Consider the following 27799-nt stretch of genomic DNA (forward strand, 5'->3'; position numbering starts at 1 on the left):
AAAGAAGAAACTCCACTTACTGTGCTAAGAGAGGTCACTAAGCAGGAAAAAATCAGAAGAGAATCCACTCTTTTCATGACTGAATCGATATTCAGGCTGTTGACTCTGACACTAACCAAAGGAGCCAAAGTACAGCACAAACCTATATGTATGATAAAACATCTTCCTCTTTTTCTCCACATTTACTAAATTAAAAAGATTCACTTATTAGAAAAATATCCAACGCTTAATTGGAAACAAATGAGATGGCTATACAATGATTTAAAAAAACCTAAAGAGCAATTACTTAATGCACTGGAAGAAACCTATTAATAAGACAGAATAATGTTATTATATCATTTTATATTATACAATGGAAGTCAACATACTGTATTAACAGACCGTCACACAACATACTCAAATTTTTACTTTCCTGAAAAAAGATGCAATCCGTTTTAAGAAGTGCTAATGATAAAAGCGTCAAGATTTAAGCCTTCCCCAACTATGACTCTTACTATGCTCAGAACTTAGCCTTCTTCTGCTTGTCCAAGTAAACTTTGTCTAAAGCTGGAGGATATTAAATGGCATTTTTATTTGTGACTCCAGAATAACAATCAATCCTTATTTAAATGCCCCGCTTTAGGCTGGGTACAGTACATACAAACGGCCAACAAATGGGGAGTTACAACCAAAAAGGAGTTGACAGCCAAGTCATGTACTGTAGGGTATGTGAATGGTTATGCAAACTTCCTGACTGCCTTTCCTGAGACCTTCTTTGAGAGCCAGAACCTATGGATGAGATACTCAGACTGCATATATGAGGTGGCAGATAACGGCACCCTCTAGAGCTTAGTCTAAAAGCCACTGCAGAAACGCACACGGAGTACCTCCCACTCTACCCACCATCACCGCCTCTACCACCACCACCAAAGGGCATGGGAATGCTGTATCCTAACTTACTCTGCTTTACCCAGAGTTTTCACGGTTTGAATCTAGTAAATCAGGAAGTAATCTATCTTCATAGATAGAACCTAACACAATGAAGAGCTTTATTATCAACTGAGCCCCAGTATTTTAAAAAGGACATTCGGTTTAAACTACCTCTCATATTAAAGTACCTCTGGGCAAAACTCTCCAAGAGATCATACTCTTGGAGCTGCTTAATACAGGGCATCTTTACTGTTCCCTGGATACAGCTACGCTGGGAATAAATAAAACTAGTCTGAAGAGAACAAATCCCTTGTGGAAGTTAGCTTTTTTAAATTCAAGAGTTCAGACTTTTGAGTGCTATCTTGCCTAAGCTGGTCTTCAAACTAGGTACACATACAACTATGTGACTTTCTTAGTCTTTGCAAAATAAAGGTTTTAAGGGAATCAACTTCCATAGTACTCTCTTTCTGAAACTTACCAGCTAAGAAAGTGCCTATGTTAACAACAGCCATTCGCTCACTTTACAAAGGAAACACGTACTCTTAATTTATCCTAAATCTTCCCATAATACATGGCCCTGAGATATAAAAATACCTCTGGCCCTGAAAGGAAAGCTTCCTTCTTCCTTAAATGATTAATCAAGACACCCTGTATCTATAGACTTTCTGTTACCCTGCCATTCATGTTTCAGTTAAGACAAAATATGTTAGAAATAGGATTGGTGCTCACTGGAATATTCTTGACTTAGAAATACTGAAAAGTAGACTGGTGGGACTAATGATGACTTTATTTAATAATTCTGTATACATGTAGCTCGAAACTACTACTGTCAGAGAACACACTGCTTTTGAAAGAGTCCCATGAGAACAAAGCAAAAACAGTAAGGAAGACTGAAAAGACAAGCTGCAGGACGCTGTGAATAAAGATGGGGACTCTGGATTCGATTCTAGGTTCTATCACTTACCAGCTATATTCCTGTGGGCAAGTTACTGACCTCTCTAGTTTTCAATTACATCATCTGTAAAAAGGGGTAATAACTACCTCAAATGGTTGTTGTGAGGATTAAATGAATTAGTATATTTCAAAGCTTAAAATGTTGCCTGAAATACACTAATTACTATATAATTATTAGCTATTATTATTATTGAACTTTAAAAATGTATCTTTGTGTATATTTAATTAAAAACATTTATACTTAATCCTACAGGGGATAGGGCAAGTCATTAATAAAAAAACCTCCACCAATCTTAGTAGTATTTTTAGCAATGTAAATTCTTTTAAAAACAAGTAGAATGTTTTCTAGGATTGACCAATTTTTTTAAGATACACTGGATAAAACTCATAGATAAAAATTATACATAATTTCTTTCAGAGTCAATCTGAGATGTTCAATAAAGTATTTTACAACCTATTTTATCATAAAATACTTACAATGATTATAATCATTTCTCACCTTTTATTTTATACAATATTTAATTCTCTCTGCCTCTTTTTAACAACAAAAAATATTTACTAATGGGAACCTACTATCACTTAATGGTATGTATTTTTCTTTTTTTCAATTAATTACATGGAAACATTTTATCATTATGTCTGATGAAATCAACAGTTATTTCTGATTTTTATACTTGATTCCTATTTAAACATTTTAAAAAGTCAAATATCAGAGTTTGATACACACAATGCATATATTTACCATAGGAATATAATGCTTTTCAAGCTAATCCTCACTTCATAAATAGTGTAATATTGGGTACATGTTGCACTGCTTTATTTCAAATTTGGTAATGAAAAACAGCATACTGACTCATTGTCTAGTTTTTATAACTTATTATAAAAAAGGATAATTTTCACAGACCTGTACCCCTGGGGAAAATAATATATGTTTATTTAAAAAAAAAAGGATAATTTTTTTAAAATTTTATTTATTTCTTTGACAGAGACAGATCACAAGTAGGCAGAGAGGCAGGCAGAGAGAGGAGGAAGCAGGCTCTCTGCTGAGCAGAGCCCGATGCGGTACTCGATCCCACGACCCTGAGGATCATGACCTGAGCTGAAGGCAGAGGCATTAACCCACTGAGCCACCCAGGCGCCCAAAAAAGGATAAATTAATCACATTAGATCTTTGCTGTTTAAATTTGACTGCTTTTAGTAATTTGGCTTAAAAGATATATGCTATAATTTATTTCTCAATGGAGCTTATGATACTCCTTTGAAACTCCAGGAATACATTTCTTTAGATTAAAAAAATGAAATTAGATTTTCTGACGAAGAATAAAATTTGTCCCACTGGTTTGAAAATGAAGACTGCCTTTGCCAATTAGGTTATATGCGATACCACACATAAAACAAATGACCTCTATCACAGCTTCAAGTCTTTGATAAAAATACACTTAAAGGATATGATATTGTACTGGCAACGGTACAATGAAATTCACAATATTCTGAATATTGCTGATTCAGTTAAACAAGTTTTAGGTTTGGATGCAGAAGATCTATATTGATCTTGGCACCCCACTTAGGGAGTTTGTTTTTGGGTAAGACACCTAACCTCTCTAAACTGCAATTTCTTCTTCTATAAAAGGAAGATGAAATATGCTATGCTTGCTTCACCTGATGATCAAGTGAGAAAAGCAAAGTTAAAGACACTTTATAAAAAGTAAACTGCTACATGACAGTAATGATGCTCCCATCTATCTACAACCTGGAAAATAAAATGGAACAAACAACAATAAAAATTTCTGATATGTAACTCAAAAGGTTAAACATATTCAAAAACTCCAAAGAACAATACTGCTTTAATAAAAGCCTTTTATTACCATTCCTAGCTACTTCACTTGAACAAAGTTTATAACAATTATATGTGTGAAAATAAAAACTATGAATGAAATTTATCTGAAGTTTATCTTATTCTAGCACTCAATCATATACAACTCAGGTACACAAACCTACAGTGGGGATGGGGGGAGAGCCATTCATCTCATCGAAAGATATACTTCCAGTAAAAATGTACTTCCCACTAAAAAATACGCAAACTCATAATGTTTATATGTTGTTTTGACCAACTATATGCTAACAATAATTGTACTGACAGTTTAATCCAGAAGAAAAAATGTTAATGCTTAGATCTTACGGTCATAGACAATAAAGAAAAATGTAATATTTCAATTTATATAATATTACTATGGCAGAGAAGTATGATAGAATGATAAAAGAGTTTCTAGCTTAAGAGTATATTATATTATTATATTCAGGGAAAACAGTATGACATTAAAGAGAAAAATTTTAAAGAAAGGTTCATTTGGGCCTTTTTTAAAAGGATGATGGCAGGTTCATTCTAGTGGATACAAAGAATAATACAACATCTTTATTTTAAAAGTCAATAAACGCATTATGCTGAAAAATTACATGTCTTCAACTATTTAGACTTCTGGTGAAAAATTTTAGATGTCAATCTAAAAAATGTTTAAGTGGTTACAGAGTTTACCCAAAAAATTTTTAGGAGATATGCAAGCAAAACTTTGCAGCCTCCTGCCTTAAAACCGGTATAAGAATGCTGGGTCCTTCTGAGAATTAACTAGGCAAGGATGTCTTTGAAGCCGGGAGAAAAACAGTAATCTCTTTGAAGCATTAATATTTTAGTAGGGATATCAGAACCACAGCATAGCTTATGCAGCCCACACACCACCCAACTACAACAGGCACCATTCACACAAACCACAACTTACACAACACATATAGTAGCCCCACCGCACACTGTATGTTGTACATCCAGATCTATCCAAAGGTAAAAAGGCCCCTAAGCTAAACCAATCTCTTACTTAAGAAAAAGGAACAATAAAAGCTACAGTTCAAATGTTTCTAGTATTCTCTTTACTGTTACTTATTCAAGGAGCGTCTCTTAGGTACATCAAAAGTTTGTTAGCAATAAGAAAACAATTCAGGCTCACTTTATAGAAAAATAAACAGGCTTGAATTAAAAATCTTTAACTCTTCTACTTAGGCAGAGTAATTTAAAATCTTGGGGAAATCACCTAATCTTTGTGAATCTCACTTTTCTCATCTGTAAAACAGGGATAATATTATAGGATTGCAATGGGAGTTAAATGAGATAATAAATATAAAGTTTCTGGCACATTGTAAATGCTCCATAAATGGTAGCTCCTCTTTTCAAATCTATCCTATTAAATCTATATTAGAGTAAAAAAGAAAGGAAACATAATTATGATTATTTTGTGGAAATGTGGTTTGTAAAACCATGTAAAATGACACTTAAAGTACAATGGTAAGATGCTACTTAAAGTAAAATGGTAAAAAAAGAAAATATAATAGGAAAAAAGATATTAGGAGGAGGAATGTGAAGGGTCAAAATGAGCATAATATTTAAGAAATGGAAGGCAGTCATCAATGTAGAGGAAAGATACCATTCATTTGTTAGGGGTTCAACCTATGCTTATGTTTTTTTCTACTCATGATAAGCAAAACTTTCTTATCCCTCATTTTAAAGGCAAATGCTTATAAAAAAACTAGATTTTATTCCTAATATACCCACTGGCTTGTTGGGAATCAATGGACACTCCAGGGTGCTGCAGTTGGTTTTCCTATAAAGCCAAATAAGAAAATTTATAATGTATAATCTGATCAAATGATAGAAAGTACTCTTGACCACATACTCAACAGATAGCAAGTAGTGAGATCAACCTGAAATGCTTTTTCTGAGTTTCAGAAACATGAGAGAGAGAAAGAGAATTCTTCAAATTCAAGGTGAGAAGCTGCCATAACACAGTAAGTATAGTCCCTAAGATATAACTAATGGTTGCTATGGAAATACAAACTTCCTAGTAATAGTTCAGTTCTCTCTCACGAAATAAAAAATATAGTATTTCAACTGGAAACATCAACAGATTTGGAATTTTAGACAGAAAAAAAACCAAAATAAAAGGCAAAGTAGGGAGAGTAAAAAATAACACATTTTAGTTACCTGTCACTTATTTAACACATGGAGAATATTAAACAAGCAAATGAATACCCTGTATTGTTTGTCCATGCTGCAAAGGTATGGCTTAGAGTTTCGTTTTCATCCTTCTTATTCCCAAAACTGGGTCAAAAGTTACTTTCATTAATAGTAACAAGTAGAGAAATCATCAAATAGGATATGGAGATTCATTAAATAAAAAAATCTTGGATGCTTTATCCTAAAAGAAAACTATAATAACCTTTAAAGAACAGGAAACAAATGTTCCACAATAGAGGGATGAATTGGTAAACTGTAATACACTGAAACGATGAAGTATTAGCCATGAAAATGACTACAACGACTATGTGTGGATATATGAAGAACTGTGTGTAATTTAATAAATGTAAACACAATACACAAAATGGTATGTAAGATATGACTGCGACTATGTAAATAATCATAAACAGACTGGAAGTTAATATATAAAAAGGGAATAGTGTTTGAATTGAGATTATAAATTACATTTCGTCTTATTTTCTATAAATGATGGTTACACAGTTTGACTTTTTAAAAAATCACCTCTTTGAGGGGTACCTGGGTGGGTCAGTCAGAAAAGCATGTGACTCTTGATCTGGGGGTCATGACTTCAGGCCCCACATCGAGTATAGAGATTATAAATAAATAACTTTAAAAATCTTTTTTAAATAATAAAATCAGGTTTTTGAATCAGTATGTGTGTGTATGTGTGTGTGTGTGTGTGTGTGTGTGTGTGTGCTCTCTCCACATATACGTAATACATTTTTTAAATACCTTTCTGTTGTAGCAGCTCTGATGGCTGTGTAACTGAGGCTCCAGGCTCAACTGGGCGATTTGCAGCTGGAGGTGTTCGTGTTGATGAGGCTCCTGATAAAACAGTGGATACGACTGGGCTGGACTTGAGAGGCTGAACATTTTGCATAACAGGACAAGATAAAGAATCTGTAACTGGAGACAAAAAACTATTTCACCCACAGCAATCAACTTAAAAATATTAAGATACCAACAAAATATGGTTTATCTGAAGTTCTTGTAGAAACCTCGGTAGGATCACATTTATCTAGTATTATATAGAGAAAACAAGAATGTCCAAAGAAATGATTTCCAGAAAAACTGAAAACTTAAATACCAAATGTTTTAATAATCTTTAACAGCAACTTTCCTAAAACATGTCATAAGCCTCCTTACCTTTTTAAACAAAATGAACCCCAAACAATTTTTCTTTACAATTTTAATGGTCGCTACTATTAATTCATTATTGTACAACATAATGGTACCTAAGATAAGGTGAATAGAGGCTATTTGCTTCTGCAGTAATGCAGTCCATGAATTCCACAAACGTTTCTAGTATCGGCTCATATCCCCTTTTGTACTATAAACTGTCACACCTTATTTACTACTACTAATCAGAGACTGTATTTCAAACGTAATCAAGTAAGGACTCAATGGTAACTCTAGGTTGGACGTCTGGAATAAACAAAGTACAGGTGATTCATAGTGGGCCTCTGTGATAGCTCAAACCGCTCGATCTAGACGATAATCTTCAGTAGACCAAGAGCTCATTGAAAAACCCATGGCAACAGCCTAAGTGTCCACTGATGGGTGAGTGGATAAAAAACACACACACGAATATTATTTAACCACAAAAAAGGAAATCCTGCCACTTGTGACAAAACGGATGGACCTTGAGGATATTGTGCTAAGTAAAATAAGTTTGAGAAAGACAAATAGTACACAATCTCACTTATATGTAGAAAATGTTGGAATTCATAGGAACAGAGTGGAATGTGGAATGTTAGCTTCCAGGGCCTGGCATGGGGGTGGGCTGGAGGGGGAAGGAAAACAGGGAGATGTTGGTCAAAGGGTATAAACTGTAATTATTTTATTGATGTATACCCGCTGGCATACATTATATTAGTTTTGGTTGTACAACATAGTAACTTGACAATTACATAATGCTCACCACAATAAGCATACTTACCATCTGTTACCATAAATTTTTAGGTTTTTTAAAAAGATTTTATTTATTTATTTGAGAGAGAGGAGCATGGGCCAGGGGCGGCGGGGTGTGGGACAGAGGGAGAAGCAGACTTTCTGAGCAGGGAGTGTAAGATGTGGGGCTTGATCCTGGAACTCCAGGATCATGATCTAAGCCGAAGGCAGTCGCTTAACCCACTGAGCCACTGAGGCAGCCCCATAAATATTTAGTTGAGTAAGTTCTGGGGATCTAACGTACAGCATGGTGACTACTGTTAACAATACTGTTTTATAAACTTGGAAGTTGCTAAGACAGTAAATCTTAAATGTTCTCTACATACAGAGAAAAGGTAATTCTGTGAGATGATGGATATATTAACTAACCCTACTGTGGTAATCATTTTCTAATACATATGTGCATCATATATCAATCATCACTTTGTACCTCTTAAACTTACACAATGTAGTATGTCAATTATATCTCAGAGTTAGGGGAAAAAAAACCTATGGCAAAAAACTAGTAGTGAACAGTGAAAATATAATGAACACATGCATATATGTGTGTACATACGTGTGCATGTATATTTAAATATGTATGTGTGTGTGCATATAGAGAGAGACAAACTTAGAAGGGCTAAGACTAAAACAAATATAAGAAGGTGGTGATAGAACAAAACATGTTATATGGCTAGCTCAACTGGAAGAGCATGCAACTCTTGATCTTGGGGTCATGAGTTCAAGCCCCACACTGGGGATAGAGACTACTTAAAATAAATAAATAAAAATTAAGGAAAAAAAACCCCAACACATTATATGCTCCACAGTGTACAAATGATAGAAATATAATAGGGAATGGGAAAGAAGGTGGAAGGAGTCTAAATGTGCTATTCATCGTTTTTAGGGAGGACAAACATCATTTTGGGAAACTAAAAACATGGTCACAGTATTCTACAATTCTTCTCATTAAGAAGTGGAGTCTATTTTCCCTCCCTCTGAATTAGGGCTGACCTTGTGACTGGTTTTAATCAACAGAATGTGGCAGAAGCAACGGTATACAAGTCCCAGAACTCAAATCTCAGGAAACCTTGTAGCTATCCACTCTGCTCTGGAAATGCTACCCTAAGGTAATCATGTAAGGAAGTTAGTTAAGTGTCAAAAAACCTAGGTACCCCTGTAAACTATCTGCACCAACTGCTGGATACATGAGTGAAGTTCTAAGATCTTCCAACCCAGCCAAGTCTCCAGCTAAATGAAGACCCAATGGTGAGTCCAAGAAAAACCAGTAGAGGAACTGTCCAACCAACCCACAGAACTATGGAAAAAAAAAGTCATTTCGTTTTAAACCAGAATTAGATAACTGATATAATCATTAAAACATAACAGAGTGATGAGTATATTTAAGAATACAAAGTGAAAACTAAGAAAGATAAAATCATCTAACATTGGGTGATGGAGAAAAGGGAAGGGGGGGTAGAAGACACAGTAAGGATGGGTGAGGTAAAGACCGAACCTCCCATTAAAGGTAACTTTAAAAACTATGTTTTTTCAAAGATTTCATTTATTTTTTTGAAAAAGAGAGTGAGCACGAGTAGGGGGAGGAACAGAGAGAGAGAAGCAGATTCCCTGCTAAGCAGGGGTCCTGATGCAGGCCATCCTGGAATCGAGACCTGAGCTGAAGGCAGCCACTTAACTGACTGAGCCACCCAGGCGCCCTAAAAACCATTTTTATAATACTTTCCTAAAATCATCAAAGATCTAACATGCTATTAATAAATTTCTGGGCCAAAATCTGTACAAAATTGAAAACTCAGAGAAATAGCCAACACTCACAGCTGCTTTCACTGTCTGCTACAAAGCTGATCTGCTGTTTTGTGTTGAAACAAAAGACACAAGCCAGGGCATACCGGGTGGGGTACCTGATAAGGCATACCGTAAGTACTTCCACTTTGAAGTGAGTGCTCTGCAGGGTTATAGCCTCAGGAGAAGGATAAACCAGGAAACGAATCCTAACAAACAACAGCAGCTTTGGTTCAGAGCATTCAGAGCCCAGTGAGGCTAGAGTTCTGGACTTGAATTAGTGCAATAAACTGGTAGTACCTAGAGGCACTTGGCATAAGAAAGCAAAAAAAAAAACTGTATCAGGAACAACTCCATCATCCTAGGCCTCAAACTAGTCCCACAATAATTTTAAAAAAGCAATTCCCAGCACAAAGTCAAAGATAAGTAGTTTAAACAGGGCCCCTCTCTGTTCCAGAACCACTACAGCCCGTCTCTGACATGCTTATAATCCTTCAAAATTCTGCCAGTGCTTCAGGGTGGAAACAAAACATCTTACCCTTGAAACTTCCTAACATGGTTAACAAGGCCTGGAATGATCCTAAGTCCCTAGCCTCATCCTGGCCTGAGTTCTCCTCTGGCTTCACTGGTCGTCTTCCAGTCCCTTGAACTTGCCACGCTCTCTCCCCAGTAAAGAATACACTGACTCCCAGCTTTGTTATCACAAATATTTTTCTTTAATAATTGGTATAGATGAGCTTGTGATACGTATATGCATAAGTACATAAATACACATATAAAACCGTAATAAAATACCCATGAACTCAGCATCCAGTTGTGAAAATAAAACCTTTCCAAAACTGCTGACGCTGTCCGCGTACTCCTCACAGAAGTCCTCCCTTCCGAATTGTGCTTATTATTCCCTTACTTTTGTTTTTAAATAGTTTACCACACAGACAAGTATTCCTAAACATGATTTCTGCTTGTTTTTTTCACTTGGTAATGGTATCACACTACATCCATTCTTCATGACTTCTGCTGTTACATTGCTGGGATTCACTCATGTTAATAAGCGCAGCCCTCGATCGTATTTTCACTTCTGTTCAGCACTCCAGTGGAAGGACATTATTTATTCACCCATTCCACTATCATGACTTTTGGGTTTCCACTTTTTGGTTTTACAAAGACAGTGCTGCTATAAATATTCATGAACCTGTCCCTGGAGCAGATATGCATGTTTCTCTAGGGCGGAGCTTCTCAAGGTGTGTACCCACCTCAGGTAGCTGTAGCTGTGAAGCAAGGGGCTCAGAATCCCCCTGGGGGAAATAAGGTCTTTTGGCCTAAAGAGCAGACTAGTCCTTTTTGCCCAGTATTCCAAGCAAATGTCACCATGTCCTGTAAGTGCTACACATCTCAAAAGATGTGGTGCTCTAGAGCCTTCCTATTAAGTGTGGTACCTACGCTACCAACAGCTCTTGCAGACATGTGATAAAAATGTACTCTCTTAGGCCATGCCATATGAGACTTGGTAAGAACAAGCATTTTAATACGAATCTGGGTGACTCATGCACCACATTATAGAAGTGGAATAGCTGCATTTTAGGGCATGGCCATCTTCAATTCCAGTAATGCCAAATTTTCCTAAAATATTGAAGCCATAAATCTTCCTAACAAGAAGAATGTCTAAGAGTTCTGTTATTCCACATTCTTGCCAATGGTGTGGTCAGGATCTCGAATTTTTACCATTCTGCTGCTAAGTATAAAAAGATATCCCACTCTAGTTTTAATTTTCTTTTCCTGATTATTATAAGGTTGAGTATGTTTTCATTTGATCTTCTGTTTTTTTCTTGGGTTGTTGTTCTCTTCCTTATTAATTTTATATATTATGTGTGTATTCTGGATAAATACTGTATTTTTTTCTCCCAGTTTATGCCTTGTCTTTTTGTTTTCTTCATGTCCTTCAATGAAGAAAAGTTCTTAATTCAAAAATTAGTCAAATTGAGCATGCTTACTCTTTAAAACTATAATTTATTTTACTGTGTTGTCTTTAAGAAACCCTTCTCTACAAGTTTCTAGAGGTAGTCTTTCATACTTTTGCTAAAAAGTTTCTTAAATTTTGCCTCGTACATTTAAATATTTATTTTGCCTGCAATTTACTTCATACGTGAAGAATTTATTCTTCAGACTGAGGCTGAAATATCAGGGAACACTGAGAATTTATTTTGCTTTTCCTCAGGCATATCAGTACCTCAAGACAACAGTTACAACATTTACTTACCAGTAACTAGATACTGTATGCCATGTATATCGTGGATTTTTTTTTTCTTTTTTAAAGATTTTGTTTATTAATCTGACAGACAGCACAAGCAGGCAGAGGGAGAGGGAGAAGCAGACTCTTCACCAAGTAGGGAGCTAGATGCAGGCCTCAATCCCAGGACCCTGGGATCATGACCTGAGCCAAAGGCAGCCGCTTAACTGACTGAGCCACTCACGTGCCCCTATATTGTGGATTTTTATACAGAATTATATAGAAGTTTATTATTATTATTTCTATAAGTACTTTTTAAAAAAATGCTTCTTGTTTTATAAAATTGCACACAGTAAAACACCATTAGACAATACTATTTCATAATATTAATATGTGATTCTCCAGGGAAAAAAAGTAAAAATAATTTTAATGAATATAATATTTTCTGGCAAAACTCTACTTCTTAGCCAAGATTTATCTTGCTAATTTTTAAAATTATATACTTTTCAAAACAAAGGGATAGTAAAAATTTAAGAAAATGATTTTAAATGATGTTCCAATACTCATCTTGCTATCAAAGATGGGTATCTTTATATCCCAAAGTTACATACTCAACTAACTTTATCTCAAACTAGGAAAAACTTTTTAAACCTTCAGAGATTTATCTACAGTAACAGTCCTAATGAAATGACACTTTTTACACAGCAGCCAAAACTTCACCCTATGTTAACAAACAAAGCACCCCAGACATACATACTTGGGATAGAACTTTTATTAAAAAATCTGAAGTTCTAGTGCTAAAATATACTGGCTGAAATATACTGCTGAAATATACTCTTATAAAATAGAGAGGCAAGTGAGATAACATTTAAAGTTCTCTTTTATTCCAATGTTTCTGAAAATGAACTCAATGACTGCCTAAAAATAGTAGCATGTATGCAGCAACATGTTTTTGGTAATCATTTAACTCATGTTCATGCTTTTGGATCTCTAACACTTTATGAATTGTTTAAGAACTTTTGTTACACTGAAAATGTAACTAGTATAATCAAGTAATAAAAAGTACAATCATTTTTGTTAATTACTCGATGGTTGAATTTCACCTAAAAGTATGTTTAATAGCTAAGATAATTATTCTAATGTGCCAAAATTATGTAAAGGCATCCAAGGCAAATAAAAGTTGTCTTTCTTTCTAGAATATTTAAATCAATATTTCCATGGTTGCCAAACCTTGTACCTAGGCACCCAAGTCACCCTGGCAAAAATTCATAGGGTTCCAAAGGTTTTTTTTTTCAATGAATTGAGTTTATTACATTCCAATATACCACATTTATATACTAAGATTAAGTGGGTTTTTAGTAAAAGTATCATACATTAACCAAAAAATTAAAAATTTCAATAGTTTCATGTATTTAGCATATCATACAAAACAGTTCCTTGCTATTTAATGGTTCACTTAAGTATGTATGTGTATGCTTATGATACTTCTAACAGAGAACACTTGTACATGCGTAGAGAATTTTGGGAAGGATACACAAAAAATTGTTAATTGTGGCTATCTCTGAAAATCAGTGGCCAAAATTTCTAGTGGTAGGAAACATTTACTTTCCATTTTATCTATTTCTTTGAACTCTTTCTATGTATATTCATTATTTTTTCATTATAAAAAACTACCAAGGGACGTTTTAAATTTCTAAGAGAAACACAGTGATATCTACCAAATACCTTATGAACTATTATTACTAAGTTGCATAGAACATCATGAAAAATAATATTGATAAACATCGGCTCAATGAGAAAATTTGGGAACTTCTATAATATTTCAAAGTAGGTTTTAAAAGTAACTTCTTCATTTCTTTTGAAATATGAAAAACAAGTGTCAAATTAACCTAATATATCTGTCAATCTCCAAAATATAATTAAAAAGTAACTTACCAATCTAAAGGCAAAAAAACCCCTATTTAACATGAATTAATTTCTAAAATCATATTTATTATGGCTTTCACAGTATAGTACTAGGATTAAAAGAATGGAAATATACCCCATCTCTCTATATGAAGAACTAATTACTAGTTATTCATATAGAAGGTAATTTTGTAATTATTTGTATTCTTTATTCAATATTTTTTTCAGGGATAGTGTTTCCCAGTTAGGTATTCTGTTCATTAGCCAAGTGACCCCATATTTCCCTGATCCTTTATCTCAGGATAATTGGTTCCATCCAGGATTCCATTCCCATCTCAGAAATAAGATAGGAATTACGTGTATTTTTTTTTTTTGTCCCGAAAGTCACAAAATCCTTAAGTCACAGAGACCTTAGGATAAACTGATCTGTAAACAGACTGCTGAAAGAAGAGAGGAAAAAAAAACAGAATTTCTAGAGGACAGAAAGCCCTGACTCTGAGAAGGGAAGGCTGAGAGTCAAAGAAACTGAGCTCCAGGACAAACTTGGGTTTCTAATATTAATAACCACAAGCAGGCAACCCAATTTGGATAGCTTTCCTCATTTGTTTAAAAAACAAACAAACAAACAAAAAAACTGACCTTTTTTACTAGGCATCATGACAAGATCAAGTCAGAAATACAGATTCCCAAGACGAGCCTGGAGAATGAGATTCTATTCTAGCTCAGTAAGTAAGGTTGAAGATCACAATCTGTGCACAGCCACATTTGGGAACTGTGACAGATGCTTTAGGTTGATTCACCCAAGACCCAGTCAATGCCAACCCCCTTCTTTCTTACCCGCGTCTACCGTGAAGGTTACAAAGGTTAAGTATTCATTTTCTAACCTTCCCTAAAATAAGGGATTCTCTCTCTTTTTTTTTTTTTTTTTAAGATTTTATTTATTTGACAAAGATCACAAATAGACAGAGAGGCAGGCAGGGAGAGTGAGAGGAGGAAGCAGGCTTCCCGCCGAGCAGAGAGCCTGAGGCAGGGCTCGATCCCAAGACCCTGAGATCCTGACCTAAGCCGAAGGCAGAGGCTTAACCCACTGAGCCACCCAGGCGCCCCAAGGGATTTTCTTTTAAAACAGCTATGGCATTGGGGAGGGTATGTGCTATGGTGAGTGCTGTGAAGTGTGTAAACCTGGCGATTCACAGACCTGTACCCCTGGGGATTAAAATATATTGTATGTTTATTAAAAATAAAAAAATAAAACAAACAAAAAAAAAACAGCTATGGCAAATGATAGGGAAAGTCTGCCAGTGCCAGCACCCAATCTTCTTTCCTTTCCCTTCTTCCTGCTTTTAACTCTGACTTGATGTCTACAGGTACAGAAGTTTCTGGAAACCAACATGCAAAGAATGGTAGACCAGGGAGAGAAAAGACACAGAGGACATCTGGATCCACAACATTTACCTAGACTTCTTGTTATGTGAGAAAAATACCACCTTTTTCGTTTAAACCACTATTAGTTGATTGCAGCCAAAAGGGTTTCTAAATAACAGCAATGAAAGAATAGATGATCTCAAATATATTCAGATACAATATTCCGAAGTTCTAATTTTAAATAATCTAACTGTCCAGGGAAGGATACTTTTCAATGGCATCCTTGACTTAGGGCTATTTGGACTCTGATACAGAATTTAAAGGCAACATTCAGAAAACTACCACAGCTTCACCAGTTCCCATTCTTTACATACATTTTCATTCAGTTCAAGAGGGTATGTTGTTAAGTTCAAGCTTACAAGCTGAATTAAAATGAGTACATGATATGGAAAGCCCACACTAAAAAGACCACATAATTTACGTAAGTTTTACACTAATAAATTTAACTACACCTTGGTTTAAGAATGTCAGAAAGATTAACTACAAGACTATTCTTCAAGTATCTTTCTTCATCTTTCCCAGCCTCCATCCTAATTTACCAATTTGGGAAGAGGAAACATAAGCTTTAGTATGTATTCCTACATATTACATACATATATATTATCTTCTGTGAGCATCATTAATAGGGGCTCACTTAGAGAAACCACAGTGGTATTCTATATATAGTGAGTAGGGTTCTGGCTGGAATAGTAACTGTCCTAAGGTTGAACAATATAAAAAAGAAAGTAGTGGCTAACAAAGCATATGCCCAAACGGACCCTCCTATTTTGCCCTTGACCTAACTCATACTAAAGACAACTACTGCAGAGGCATAAAATTTATCAATAAATATTGACTAAGATCCCAGTCATGATAAGGAACATAACTATGCACGGTAGGTGGTTGGGTGGCTAACTGAACAGGGCAAGGGGAAGGGTTCAGGGAGATGTTGCTAAAACACCACAATAAATAAAGCAAATAAACTGCAAAGGTGAGCTAATTTCCACTTTTTCTGTTAGGCAATATCATCTTAAATCTTCATGCAAATAAAAACCTGATTGGAAATGCAACGATTTTCAGCCATGCTTTGGTGAACTTTCCATTCAACCTACCAGTATTCGTTGGGTTGCTGTTGGCTGTTGCCGGGGAGCCAGTGTGGTTTCGGACGATATTATGCTGGGTTGATGGAAGGCCTGAAGCTGACCACGAGAGAGTACTGCATCCTGAAAGACTCTGCTGCTGGTGGTACTGGTGTGATGGAGGAGGTGGAAGCGGTGAGGGATGACTGATGGCTGTACTATGACCAGAAAATGAATTCTCTCTGAGTGGCCTGACTGTTGGAGCATTCTGTGAGGTAAACATTTGTTGCCCATATGGATCACCGGTAGGCAGAGAGGGATATGAAACACTAGGATATGCAGCAGTAGAAACAGTTGACATAGCGTAGTGAGCACAGGTAGAGGGAAATCCCTGAGAAGCAACAGAAGAGTTGGCAGAATACACGGCTGGGCTACTGTAGTGATTCACAAAATGGGAGTACCGCTGGGCGGCACTCGTATGCAAATGCAATGTTGGTGATGCGGCCCCCTGGAAAGATCCCGGAGTGGATCCCACTATATGAGGTGCAGGAGGACCCCTGCCATACATGTGCTGTGCTCCTGGTTGTTGATTTGCTGTATTAGGAGTCACCACATTTTGTGTCGGTACCGTATAGAGACCAGAGTAGTAATCACCACATTGGCTATCCAACGGCAATGAGGTCATCTTCCCAGGTCCTTGAGGATAATGTCCTGAGGGAGCAATGTAGTTTTGAGGATGCACTCCATACCCTGATGGAACCTGCATTTGATTCTGTGCTGGACCTGAAAAAGAAGAGCAAACACAGGAATTGGCAAGGAGATAACTAATTTTCAAGCAACGTTCCCATCAAATGTCGCCCTAATTAATTTACTTCTCCAATAGTCACAAAAGATAATACTGTTATAGACCCACTGTGGTAGCCAGCCTCCAGGATGGCCCCCAGTGATCCCTACATCCTGGTATTCATACACTTGTATATGAATTCACACCGTCCCACAATATACCAAGACTGATTTGTAGGACCAAAACCATGTCAGAGAGGTAATGATGTATCACTTTCAAGATGAGCCTGATCTTGGGTGCTGGTTTCCCTCTCTTAGATCACTCAGTTTGAACAATGCTGCCAAGTTGTGAGGAGCCTTATGGAAAAATCCATGAGGTAAGGAACTGAACGCTGTGGCCAATAGCCAAAGAGAAACTGGGGCCTGCACCAACCCCATCAGTGAACTTCGGAGCAGATTCTTCATACCCAGTAGAGTCTTGAGAAAACTATAGCCCCAGCTGACAGCTTAACTACAATCTCATGACATCCAAAGTCAGAACCACCCAGCAAGTTTGCTCCCAAGTTCATGTCCCTCAGAAACTCTGAGATCAAATATTTGCTATTTAAGCCACTAAATTTGGGGGTATTTTGTTATGCAACAATAGATAACTATTATACCCAGTATAGACAGTGCAAACCTTTTTTATTAGCTTCTTTTAAACTATAAAAGTAACAATATACCCATTGTAAAAAAAAAAAAATTCAAATAATGAAGAATACAAAGTAAAAAGTACAATTCCCCCTCTTTCACTGGTAGCTAATATCCTTCTTTCCACATGTATCTATTACTTAATGGCTTTTTTATATCCTTCATGACCCAGTTCCACAACCTGCTTTTCTTTTACTTAATGTGTCCTGAATATCCTTCTATTAGCATATATAAATCTTTACTATTCTTCTAAAAATCTACACAGTATTTCATTAGAAATGTAACATTATTTACTAAATCTCCTTTGATGAATATTTATTTCAGGGACTGAACTAATTTACATTTATGAGGTCAACCTCTGTAATGAATCCGTAGGATAAGTTCCTAGACGTGAAACTGGGAGTTCAAAGGGATTGTGCTTTTAAGATTGACAATTACTGTCAAATATCTCTTCAGAAGTCTATCAATTCATACCTCCTATGAATAATGCTTAGGAGTGCCTCATCTTCCCAACATTGAGTAACATTTCAATCTTTGCCAATCTGATAGGAGAGAAACATTTCAGGTTGCAGTACTTACCTGAGTAATGCTGAGACTCTTTCCAGATATTTCTTAGCTACTTAGGTGTCTTCTTTGTTATTTGCCCTTTTCTTACAGTCTTGTGCTTTCCATAATGATTTATAAATGTTCTTGTATATTAAAAAATTTAACCTTAAATTATTATTATGTACTACACGTATTTTCCATCAGGTTACTATTTTTTGACCTCATTCATTTTAAAATCATACTTAAAGAGCCTTCCCTTTTCTAATGTTATATAAATATATACTCATTTTCCTCTAATGCTTTTAATACTTCCACTGACATACATATTTATTTCCTTGATCACTACAGAACGTATTTTTATCAATACCATTCAAATTAACATTAACCTTAGTATTACTTTTGTTAATATTATAAATATCATTAAACATATTACATTATGTGCCATTCACTGTCCTTCGAAGCAAATGTATCATTATACCCACTTTACAAGTTAGGTAAATGAGGCACAGAAGTTAAGTCCTATATTTACTTACTTATTTTATTATTTTTTTAAAGATTTTACTTACTTATTTGACAGAGACACAGCAAGAGAGGGAACACAAGCAGGGGGAGTGGGAGAGGGAGAAGTAGTCTTCCAGCTGAGCAGGGACCCTGGGATCATGACTGGAGCCGAAGTCAGATGTTTAATGACTGAGATGACCAGGTGCCCCCTAAGTTAAGTCCTTTAATACAGTCACATGCTTAGGAAGTAACAGAACCAAGATAAATCAAGTAACCTGGCCCAAATTCATGCTTTTAAACAATGACCTCCCACCCACGCTATACTAAAGTCTGGCTGGCTTTCCTTATCCAGGCAAATAGTCAATTGTCCCTAACAGTCTTGGTTCCAACGAAGGGCAAACTTTATCCTCGAATCTAATTTTTCTATGTTGTGGAAGGAAATCATTATCTGTACCATACCTCAAATGAAAGGACAACCAAAAAAATATTCACAAGCTGATTCAAGTTCACTGACACAAAGGAAATGCCACTTCCTTTGCTATAATAAGGTATTAAAATAGAAATAATGTATTAAAATATAATATAATAATGTATTAAATTATGTAATGTATTAATAACAATGTATTGATAATAATGTAATAATAATGTATTAAATGTATATAATGTATTAAATAATAATGTATTAAATATAGAAATATAATATATATTGCCATAATATATAATATTGCTATAATAATGTATTAAATGTGCTATATTAATGTATTAAAAATAGAAAGCATAAAAATATAAAAATACTTGTTATAAAAGATATATGAATAAAGCTTATGTTTCCTTATTCTGTTTTCAATTCTACTCAATAATGTAGTGGCACCTTAAGTTTGGTCACATAAATACATATTCTATGGCAGAAAAAAAGATAAAAAATAACATCCATACTTATTATAATTCCAAGAAGTATACAAAGAACCCAAACTCGATAACGGCTGTTTTACTAGGTGTATAATTTACTTTTCTTTTCTTTTTTTTTTTTTAAAGATTTTATTTATTCATTTGACAGACAGAGACCACAAGTAGGCAGAGAGGCAGGCAGAGAGAGAGAGGAGGAGGCAAGTTCCCCGCTGAGCAGAGAGCCCGATGCAGGGCTCGATCCCAGGACACTGGGACCATGACCTGCGCCGAAGGCAGAGGCTTTAACCCACTGAGCCACCCAGGCGCCCCTATAATTTACTTTTCTTACAGGATATTTTACATGGTCATAGTGCACCTGAAAGAATTTATTTACTTAAAAGGAAAAGAGTCAATAGGAATCTTTCATTAACATGCCAAAAAAAAAAAAAAAAAAAAAAAGAAAAGAAAAGAAAAAAAGAAATGTTCTCCCTCCCTTCTTTCCTTAAATATACAAAGATGGTTTGCTACTCTTGACTTCAGTCTCAGAAAACTCTACACTGGTAAGACTTAATTAGTGAAGAGAAGAGCCAAGTAGAATTAGACAAACCTATTTATGTATCTATCCACTTAATAAATATTGTGGCTCATCCATGCTACATGATCTGAAAACAGGGAAATAACCATCAGTATGTCCAACCTACTCAAACATCATTCTTCTAAAACTAACAGGAATGCTGTAACTAGATGCTAGAATTTATCAGAAGTGAACTACCCACCAGAGAACTTTTTAACTTCCCAGTCCATCAAAGAAAGTGCTTACTTCAGGGGAATGTGAAGGTGTACAGAGCTAACAATATGTCAATGCTCACCATTCCTTATTCTATATCAAGATCTAAATGTTCTAAATGTATGAAAAGTATACAAAAATAATTTGGTCAAAATGATAAATGAATCAAGATTTCTTTGGAAGAAAAATATTTCCTTTCAAATATTTTAAATCAACTTTCAAAAGCTTCTACTTTAAAAAAAAAAACATAAGGATCAGCTTAAATGAAAAGAAAATGGTATCTAGGATATGTAAAAATATTTTTAAAAATTTTGTCTTACTGTGACCTAACAAGCAACACATTTTCTTCAACTTTAAAATGTATTCAATAACTCTCCTAATTTTATTATGGTATAATACCAAAACTAATATTAAAGTTTTATTTCTTCTGCATATACTAAAACCAAGCCTGACAAATATTATAAATACATAAGTCATATAAACTTATGCTCTTTTATTTTTAACACAATCTATAAATCATGGACATTTCATTAGTATTAGCAGTTTCATTTGCCTGTATTTCCTATAATTCCCTCAGTAACTGTGGCAGTTTTAAAACACGGTCTCCAAATTCTTTGATACTGTGGGGACTAAAGGGTGAAATCTGTCTACTTCCCCTGAATTTGTGCAGGCTTATCACAGCTCCACCAAGAAAGACTGGCAGAAGCAAAGCTATGTGATTTCCCTGCTTGGTCAGAGAAAATTCAGTTTCTATGTTGTTTGATGGAACATTTGCATGTGGATCCCTGAGCAGCTAGATATGTAGGAAGTCCCAATTATTCCACAGCTACCATGGTTTGGGGAAGTCAAACCACATGGAGAGGTCACCTTTAGGCACTCAGGTTTGAAGTTTGGAGATTTTAAGTCATTAGCCATCAAAACACCTCTGAGTCTGCGAAGCTGAGGCCCTAGACATCAGAGAACAGAGAAAAGCCATCTTGGTACTGCCCTGTGCAAATTCCTGATCAACAGAATCTGTGAGCATAATAAAATACTTGTTTTCAACTATAAAATTTTGGAATAATTTATTATGTAGCAATAGTAACTGAAAGCAGTAACTAACTACTTTTTTTAAAAGTTAGAATCCAAGGACACCTAGGTGGCTCAGTCACTTAAGTGCCTGCCTTTGGCTCAGGTCATGATCCCAGGGTCCTGGAATTAAGTCCTGCATTGGGCTCCTTGCTCAGCAGGGAGTTTGCTTCTCCCTCTGCCTGCCACTCCCCCTAATTGTGTACTCTCTCTCTCTCTGACAAATAAAATCTTTTTTTTAAAAAAAGGTTCAGACTCCAGATTCTAAAACTGAAAAACATCCACCTTTACCTAACATAAAAATGCATTATATTCTTAAAAGTCCAGACATCATAGTTTCAGTAAGTCTTACATAAGAAAGTATTATCTTCAAATAAGTTAAACATAGTATGTGTACATATGTAGAGAATGCACTAAGTTATCCTATTCTATTAGAAAAATAGTTCCTTCCTAGAATATATTACTTGGGAGCTATAAAGCATAAAGAAAATATTAACAAATTGAATCAGGTACACTAGGAAAGAATGAAAGGAAAAAAAACAACAACAACTAAGTGCTGAAAACTGGATCTATCACAAGAGGTAAAAACACCTGGAATCATACACATGTGCTATAGACCTGCACTATCCAATATGGCAGCCACCAGTGACACGTGGCTATTATGTACTAGACTATAGCTAATCTGAATTGAGTGAAAAAACTAACATATCTCAGTAATTTTTTAATATTGAATACATGTTAAAATGATGTTTTATATATTGTGATAATTGGATAAATCAAAATTGATTTTACTTCTTTTTGCTATCTAAAATTACATGTGTAAGCTATTAAGTTCCTACTGAATATAACTATTAAGACAGAAAAATATAAACAGGAGAATATCAGTGTGTATAAAATGGTGTGTATAAATGGAAGCAGTCTAACATTTATGTAATGAATAAGGGTAGTAGGTTGAACAGCAGCCTCCCAAAAGATACATCCACATCCTAATCCCCAGAATGTGTAAAAATGCTTTTATATGGGAAAGGACCAATATTATCTTTTATGACAGAAGACACACAACTAAGTTAAGGATCGTGAGATTATCTGAGTGGGTCCTAAATGCCATCACATATATCTTTGTAAGATGCACATAAAGAGAAGACCTACACACCAAAGAAAAGGCAATGAGAGGATAAAGCAGATTGATGTGGCCAAAATATAGGGAATGCCAACAGCCAACCAAAAGCTGGAAGAGGCAAAAAAAAGATTCTCCCTTAAAGAGAGAATGTGGCCCTGCCAAACACCTTAACTGCAGACTTCTAGTCTCCAGAACCAGAAGAGAATAAATTTCTGTTATTTTAGGCTACCCAGTTTGGAGTACTTTGTTACAGCCGACCTAGGAAATGCATACAGTAAGGATATAGAACAGCAATTCTCAAAATGTAGTACCTAGAACCCTGGTAATACTGGAGACTCCTGGGGGATCCACAGGTTAAAAACTACTTTCATAACAATATTAAAATATCTGCCTTCTTCACTGTGGTGACATTTGTACTAATGGCACAAAAGCAATGACGGGTAACACGCTGGTCCTGTGGCATAAACTGAAGCAATGGCACTAAGCAACACTAGTAATTACCATATTCTTCACTACCACACACTCACAGTAAAAAAATAAAAGCCACTCCCCTACTCAACAAAGTTCAGGATTTACCACGTACTTTAGTAAGGCAAGAAAAAGAAATAAATGGCACACAGACTATTAAAGAATAAAATGATATTTACAGAATGACAGGATTTTAAAAAAAAGAGAAAAACACACAAAAGAAAAGCCTGGAACTAATAAGTGAGTATATCAAAGTCACAAGACAGAAGATCGGTATGTAAGAGTCAAATGCACTTCTCACACTAAATAACGAACAAACAGGATTCACAATTTTTTAACAACAGTACTATTTATAGTATCACAAGAAAGTACTTAAAATATAAATTTAATGAAATATGTGAAGGACCTGTATATGTTGAAAACTACAAAACACTGAGGAAAGCAAGGATTTCTTTAAAAAAATGGAATGATATATTGTATTTGTGGACTGAAAAACTTGGTATTAAGATATAAATTATCTCAGTTTTGATCTTTAAGTTTGATGTTATCATGATAAAAATACCAATAGGCTCTTTTATAGATATCAACAAGCTGATTCTAAAACTTCTATGGAAAGGCAAAGGTACTAAAATCTCAACAACTCTGAAAAAGCACAGTTGGAGGACTCATATTACCCAATTTCAAGGTTTGCTTTATATGCTACAATAATCCAAAAAAGTGTGGTACCAGTGAAAGGACAGACAAGTAGAACATAAGAAAAAAGGGGCTCTGGAAATAGAGCCACAAAGATACAGCCAACTGATTTTTGACAAAGCTGTCAAGCCAATTCAATGAAGAAAAGATAGTATTTCCAACAAATGTTGCTGCTGTGGTCCATATTCAAAAAATGAGCCTCAACATATCTCAGGTCTTAAGCAAAATTTAAGTCAAAATGACTCATAGATCTGAAAGTCAAATTTATATATATATATATATTTTATTTATTTATTTATGAAAGTCAAATTTAAAAACTCCTAGAAGAAAGTATAGAAGATTATGTAGGCATGATTAAGAACAGAAAATATTGGGGAGCCTGGGTGGCTCAGTGGTTAAAGCCTCTGCCTTCTGCTCAGGTCATGATCCCAGGGTCCTGAGATGCAGCCCCGCAGCAGGCTCTCTGCTCAGCAGGGAGCCTGCTTCTTTCTCTCTCTCACCTGACTCTCTGCCTACTTGTGATCTCTGTCTGTCAACTAAATAAATAAAATCTTAAAAAAAAAAAAAAAAAGAACAGAAAATATTGAGAAAAGTGACTTTATCAAATTAAAAACCTTCGATTTACAAAAACCACCAAGAGGATTATAAGACAAGCTACAGACAAGGGGATAACATTTGCAAATCACATGCTCAATGATGTGTATCCAGTATTTATTAAGAAATAATAATCCAACCAAAAAACTGGTAAAAGGTCTGAAAATAGAGTCACCAAAGAAGATATAGGGATGACAATAAACATACACAATGATGCTCATCATTAATCATTAGGGAATGCAAATTAAACCATGAAATACTGCTATACACCCATTAGACTAACTAAACCCCGCCCCCAAAAATCACAGAATATCAAATGTTGGCAAAGATGTGGTGCAACAAGAACTCTCATTCATTACTGGAGGGAATGCAAAATAGTACTATTTTGCCACCTTGGAAAATAGTTTGGCAAGTTCTATTAAAGTTAAATATAGGGGCGCCTTGGTGGCTCAGTTGTTAAGTATCTGCCTTCAGCTTGGGTCATGATCCCAGGGTCCTGAGATTGAGCCCTGCATCGGGCTCCCTGCTGCGCGGAAGCCTGCTTCTCCCTCTCGCACTCCCCCTGCTTGTGTTCATTCTCTTGCTGTGTCTCTCTCTGTCAAATAAAAAACAACACAGAGATTAGGAGCAAGAACACCCTGCACAGTTGATCTGAGTATAACTTTTGACTCCCCCAAAACTTAACTACCAATAGTCTACTACTGACCAGAAGCCTTACCAGTAACATAAACTTAACATATATTTTGTACATTACTATACTAAAGTAAGCTATAAAAAAGAAAATGTTACTAAGAAAATCATAAGGAAGAGAACACATTTATAGTACTGTATTGTATTTATCGAAAAAAATCTGCATAAGTGGACTCATGCAGTTTAAACCTGTGTTGTTCACAATCAACTGTATTTACCATTTGACCCAGCAGTGCTACTCCGACATGTTTAACCTAAGTGAGCCAAAAACTTGTGCTCCCACAAAAACCAGTACATGAATGTTTACAACTGCTTTATTCACAATCAGCAAAAACAAGAAACAATCAAGATATTCAACAACAGAGGATGGTTACACAATCCCAGTACACACATACAACTGAATAGTACACAGCAATAAAAGGGAACAGACAACTGATTCATGCAACAGCACAGATGAATGTAACCCAGTGAGAGAAACAAGAACTAAAATACTACTTATTTTATGATGCCATTTATATGACATTCTCAAAAAGCAGAATGACAGAATTGGAAAACAGAGCAATAGTTGTCAGGGCTGGTGCAGGAAGAGATGAGGATTACAACAGGACTACGTTAAAGCCATTTTATAGTAACAGAACTGATCTATATGATACTGTGGTGGTAGATACTTGACTGCATGCATTTGTCAAAATCCATGGAGCTGCACACTACAAAGAATACAAGCAAGTTGTACTATATGCAAATTTTTGTTAAAAAAAAAATCAACCAGGATGTCAAGATAATCTAGGATAGGGGGCGCCTGGATGGCTCAGTGGGTTAAAGCCTCTGCCTTTGGCTCAGGTCATGGTCCCGGGGTCCTGGAATCAAGCCCTGCATCGGGCTCTCTGCTCGGCAGGGAGCCTGCTTCCTCCTCTCTCTCTGCCTGCTTCTCTGTGATCTCTGTCTGTCAAATGAATGAATAAAATCTCAAAAAAAAAAAAAAATCAACCAAACCAGAAGCTACTATGCACAAACTTCTAAAAAAAAAAAAAAAAGATAATCTAGGATAGATAGAATAAAAACTGATAGATCAGTCTAATTGCATTACATGTAGGATAACCTAACTGCAGGATGTTTAGGTAATATATATACACAGAGGGACAGACGTAGATATAATTATGGAGATGTTTACATATATAATTTAGTAGATACATATATATCTCCTGACTCTGTCTAATGAGAAAGCCTTGAGGCAGTGATATGCCAGGAGCTACAATATTTTCAGGGCCCAATTCTCAGTTTCTAAATACCATGCCCTGAAAGAAGGAACCAGGGCTCCTAGGACAAAGGACTGACTCTGGTGCTGGGATAGGGCAAGGACAAATGGACTATCTTGAAGTGTCAGAAAGTAGGGAAGCATGGATTGGAAGAACAAATACTGTGAAAATGTCTATGCAACCTAAAGCAATCTACACATTTCATGCAATCCCTATCAAAATCCCACCCATTTTTTTCAAAGAAAGGAACAAATAATCCTAAAATTTATATGGATTCAGAAAAGACCTCAACTAGCCAAAGGAATATTGAAAAAGAAAGCCAAAGTTGGTGGCATCACAATTCCGGACTTCAAGCTCTATTACAAAGCTGTCATCATCAAGACAGTATGGTATTGGCATAAAAACAGACACATAGATCAATGGAACAGAATAGAGAGCCCAGAAAGAGACCCTCAACTCTATGGTCAACTAATCTTCGACAAAGCAGGAAAGAATGTCCAATGGAAAAAAGACAGCCTCTTCAACAAATGGTGTTGGGAAAACTGGACAGCCACACGCAGAAAAATGAAACCGGACCATTTCCTTATACCACACACGAAAATAGACTCAAAATGGATGAAGGACCTCAATGTGAGAAAGGAATCCATCCAAATCCTTGAGGAGAACACAGGCAGCAACCTCTTCGACCTCAGCCATAGCAACTTGTCCTAGCAACACTGCCAAAGGCAAGGGAAGCAAGGGCAAAAATGAACTATTGGGATTTCATCAAGATCAAAAGCTTTTGCACAGCAAAGGAAACAGTTAACAAAACCAAAAGACAACTGAGAGAATGGGAGAAGATATTTGCAGATGACGTATCAGATAAAGGGCTAGTATCCAAAATCTATAAAGAGCTTAGCAAACTCAACACCCAAAGAACAAATAATCCAATCAAGAAATGGGCAGAGGACATGAACATACATTTCTGCAAAGAAGACATCCAGATGGCCAACAGACACATGAAAAAATGTTCCACATCACTCGGCATCAGGGAAATACAAATCAAAACCACAATGAGTTACCACCTCACAACAATCAGAATGGCTAAAGTTAACAAGTCAGGAAATGACAAGATGCTGGCGAGGATGCAGAGAAAGGGGAACCCTCCTACACTGTTGGTGGGAATGCAAGCTGGTGCAACCACTCTGGAAAACAGCATGGAGGTTCCTCAAACAGTTGAAAATAGAGCTACCCTACAACCCAGCAATGGCACTACTGGGTATTTACCCTAAAGATACAAACGTAGTGATCCGAAGGGGCACATGCACCTGAATGTTTATAGCAGCAATGTCCACAATAGCCAAACTATGGAAAGAACCTAGATGTCCATCAACAGATGAATGGAGAAAGAAGATGTGGTATATATATACAATGGATACTATGAA

The 27799-nt window shown here is 35.8% G+C and overlaps 1 protein-coding gene across 7 annotated transcripts in view; it reads right to left on the minus strand.

Annotated features, from left to right (window-relative positions):
* The window catches only part of SEC24B (SEC24 homolog B, COPII coat complex component), an 89248-nt gene that overhangs the window by 48841 nt on the left and 12608 nt on the right, over positions 1 to 27799 (minus strand). For 5 of the 7 annotated variants that reach the window (XR_004382963.1, XM_032860029.1, XM_032860018.1 and 2 more), the window contains exons 2-3: positions 16325 to 17074; positions 6677 to 6850 (exon numbers count right to left, since the gene is read on the minus strand). Coding sequence is in view for 6 of the 7 variants with exons in the window: in XM_032860029.1 (XP_032715920.1) it covers positions 6677 to 6850; positions 16325 to 17074 (924 nt within the window). In the remaining variant the exon portion in view is untranslated. Of the gene's footprint in view, positions 1 to 5461; positions 5511 to 6676; positions 6851 to 16324; positions 17075 to 20568; positions 20574 to 27799 lie in introns of those variants that run through there. The other 2 variants (XM_032860040.1, XM_032860051.1) reach the window with 2 other exon arrangements.

Source organism: Lontra canadensis, unplaced genomic scaffold (genome assembly GCF_010015895.1).
Source record: "Lontra canadensis isolate GAN:19392208 unplaced genomic scaffold, GSC_riverotter_1.0 scaffold1, whole genome shotgun sequence".
Lineage (NCBI taxonomy): Eukaryota > Metazoa > Chordata > Mammalia > Carnivora > Mustelidae > Lontra > Lontra canadensis.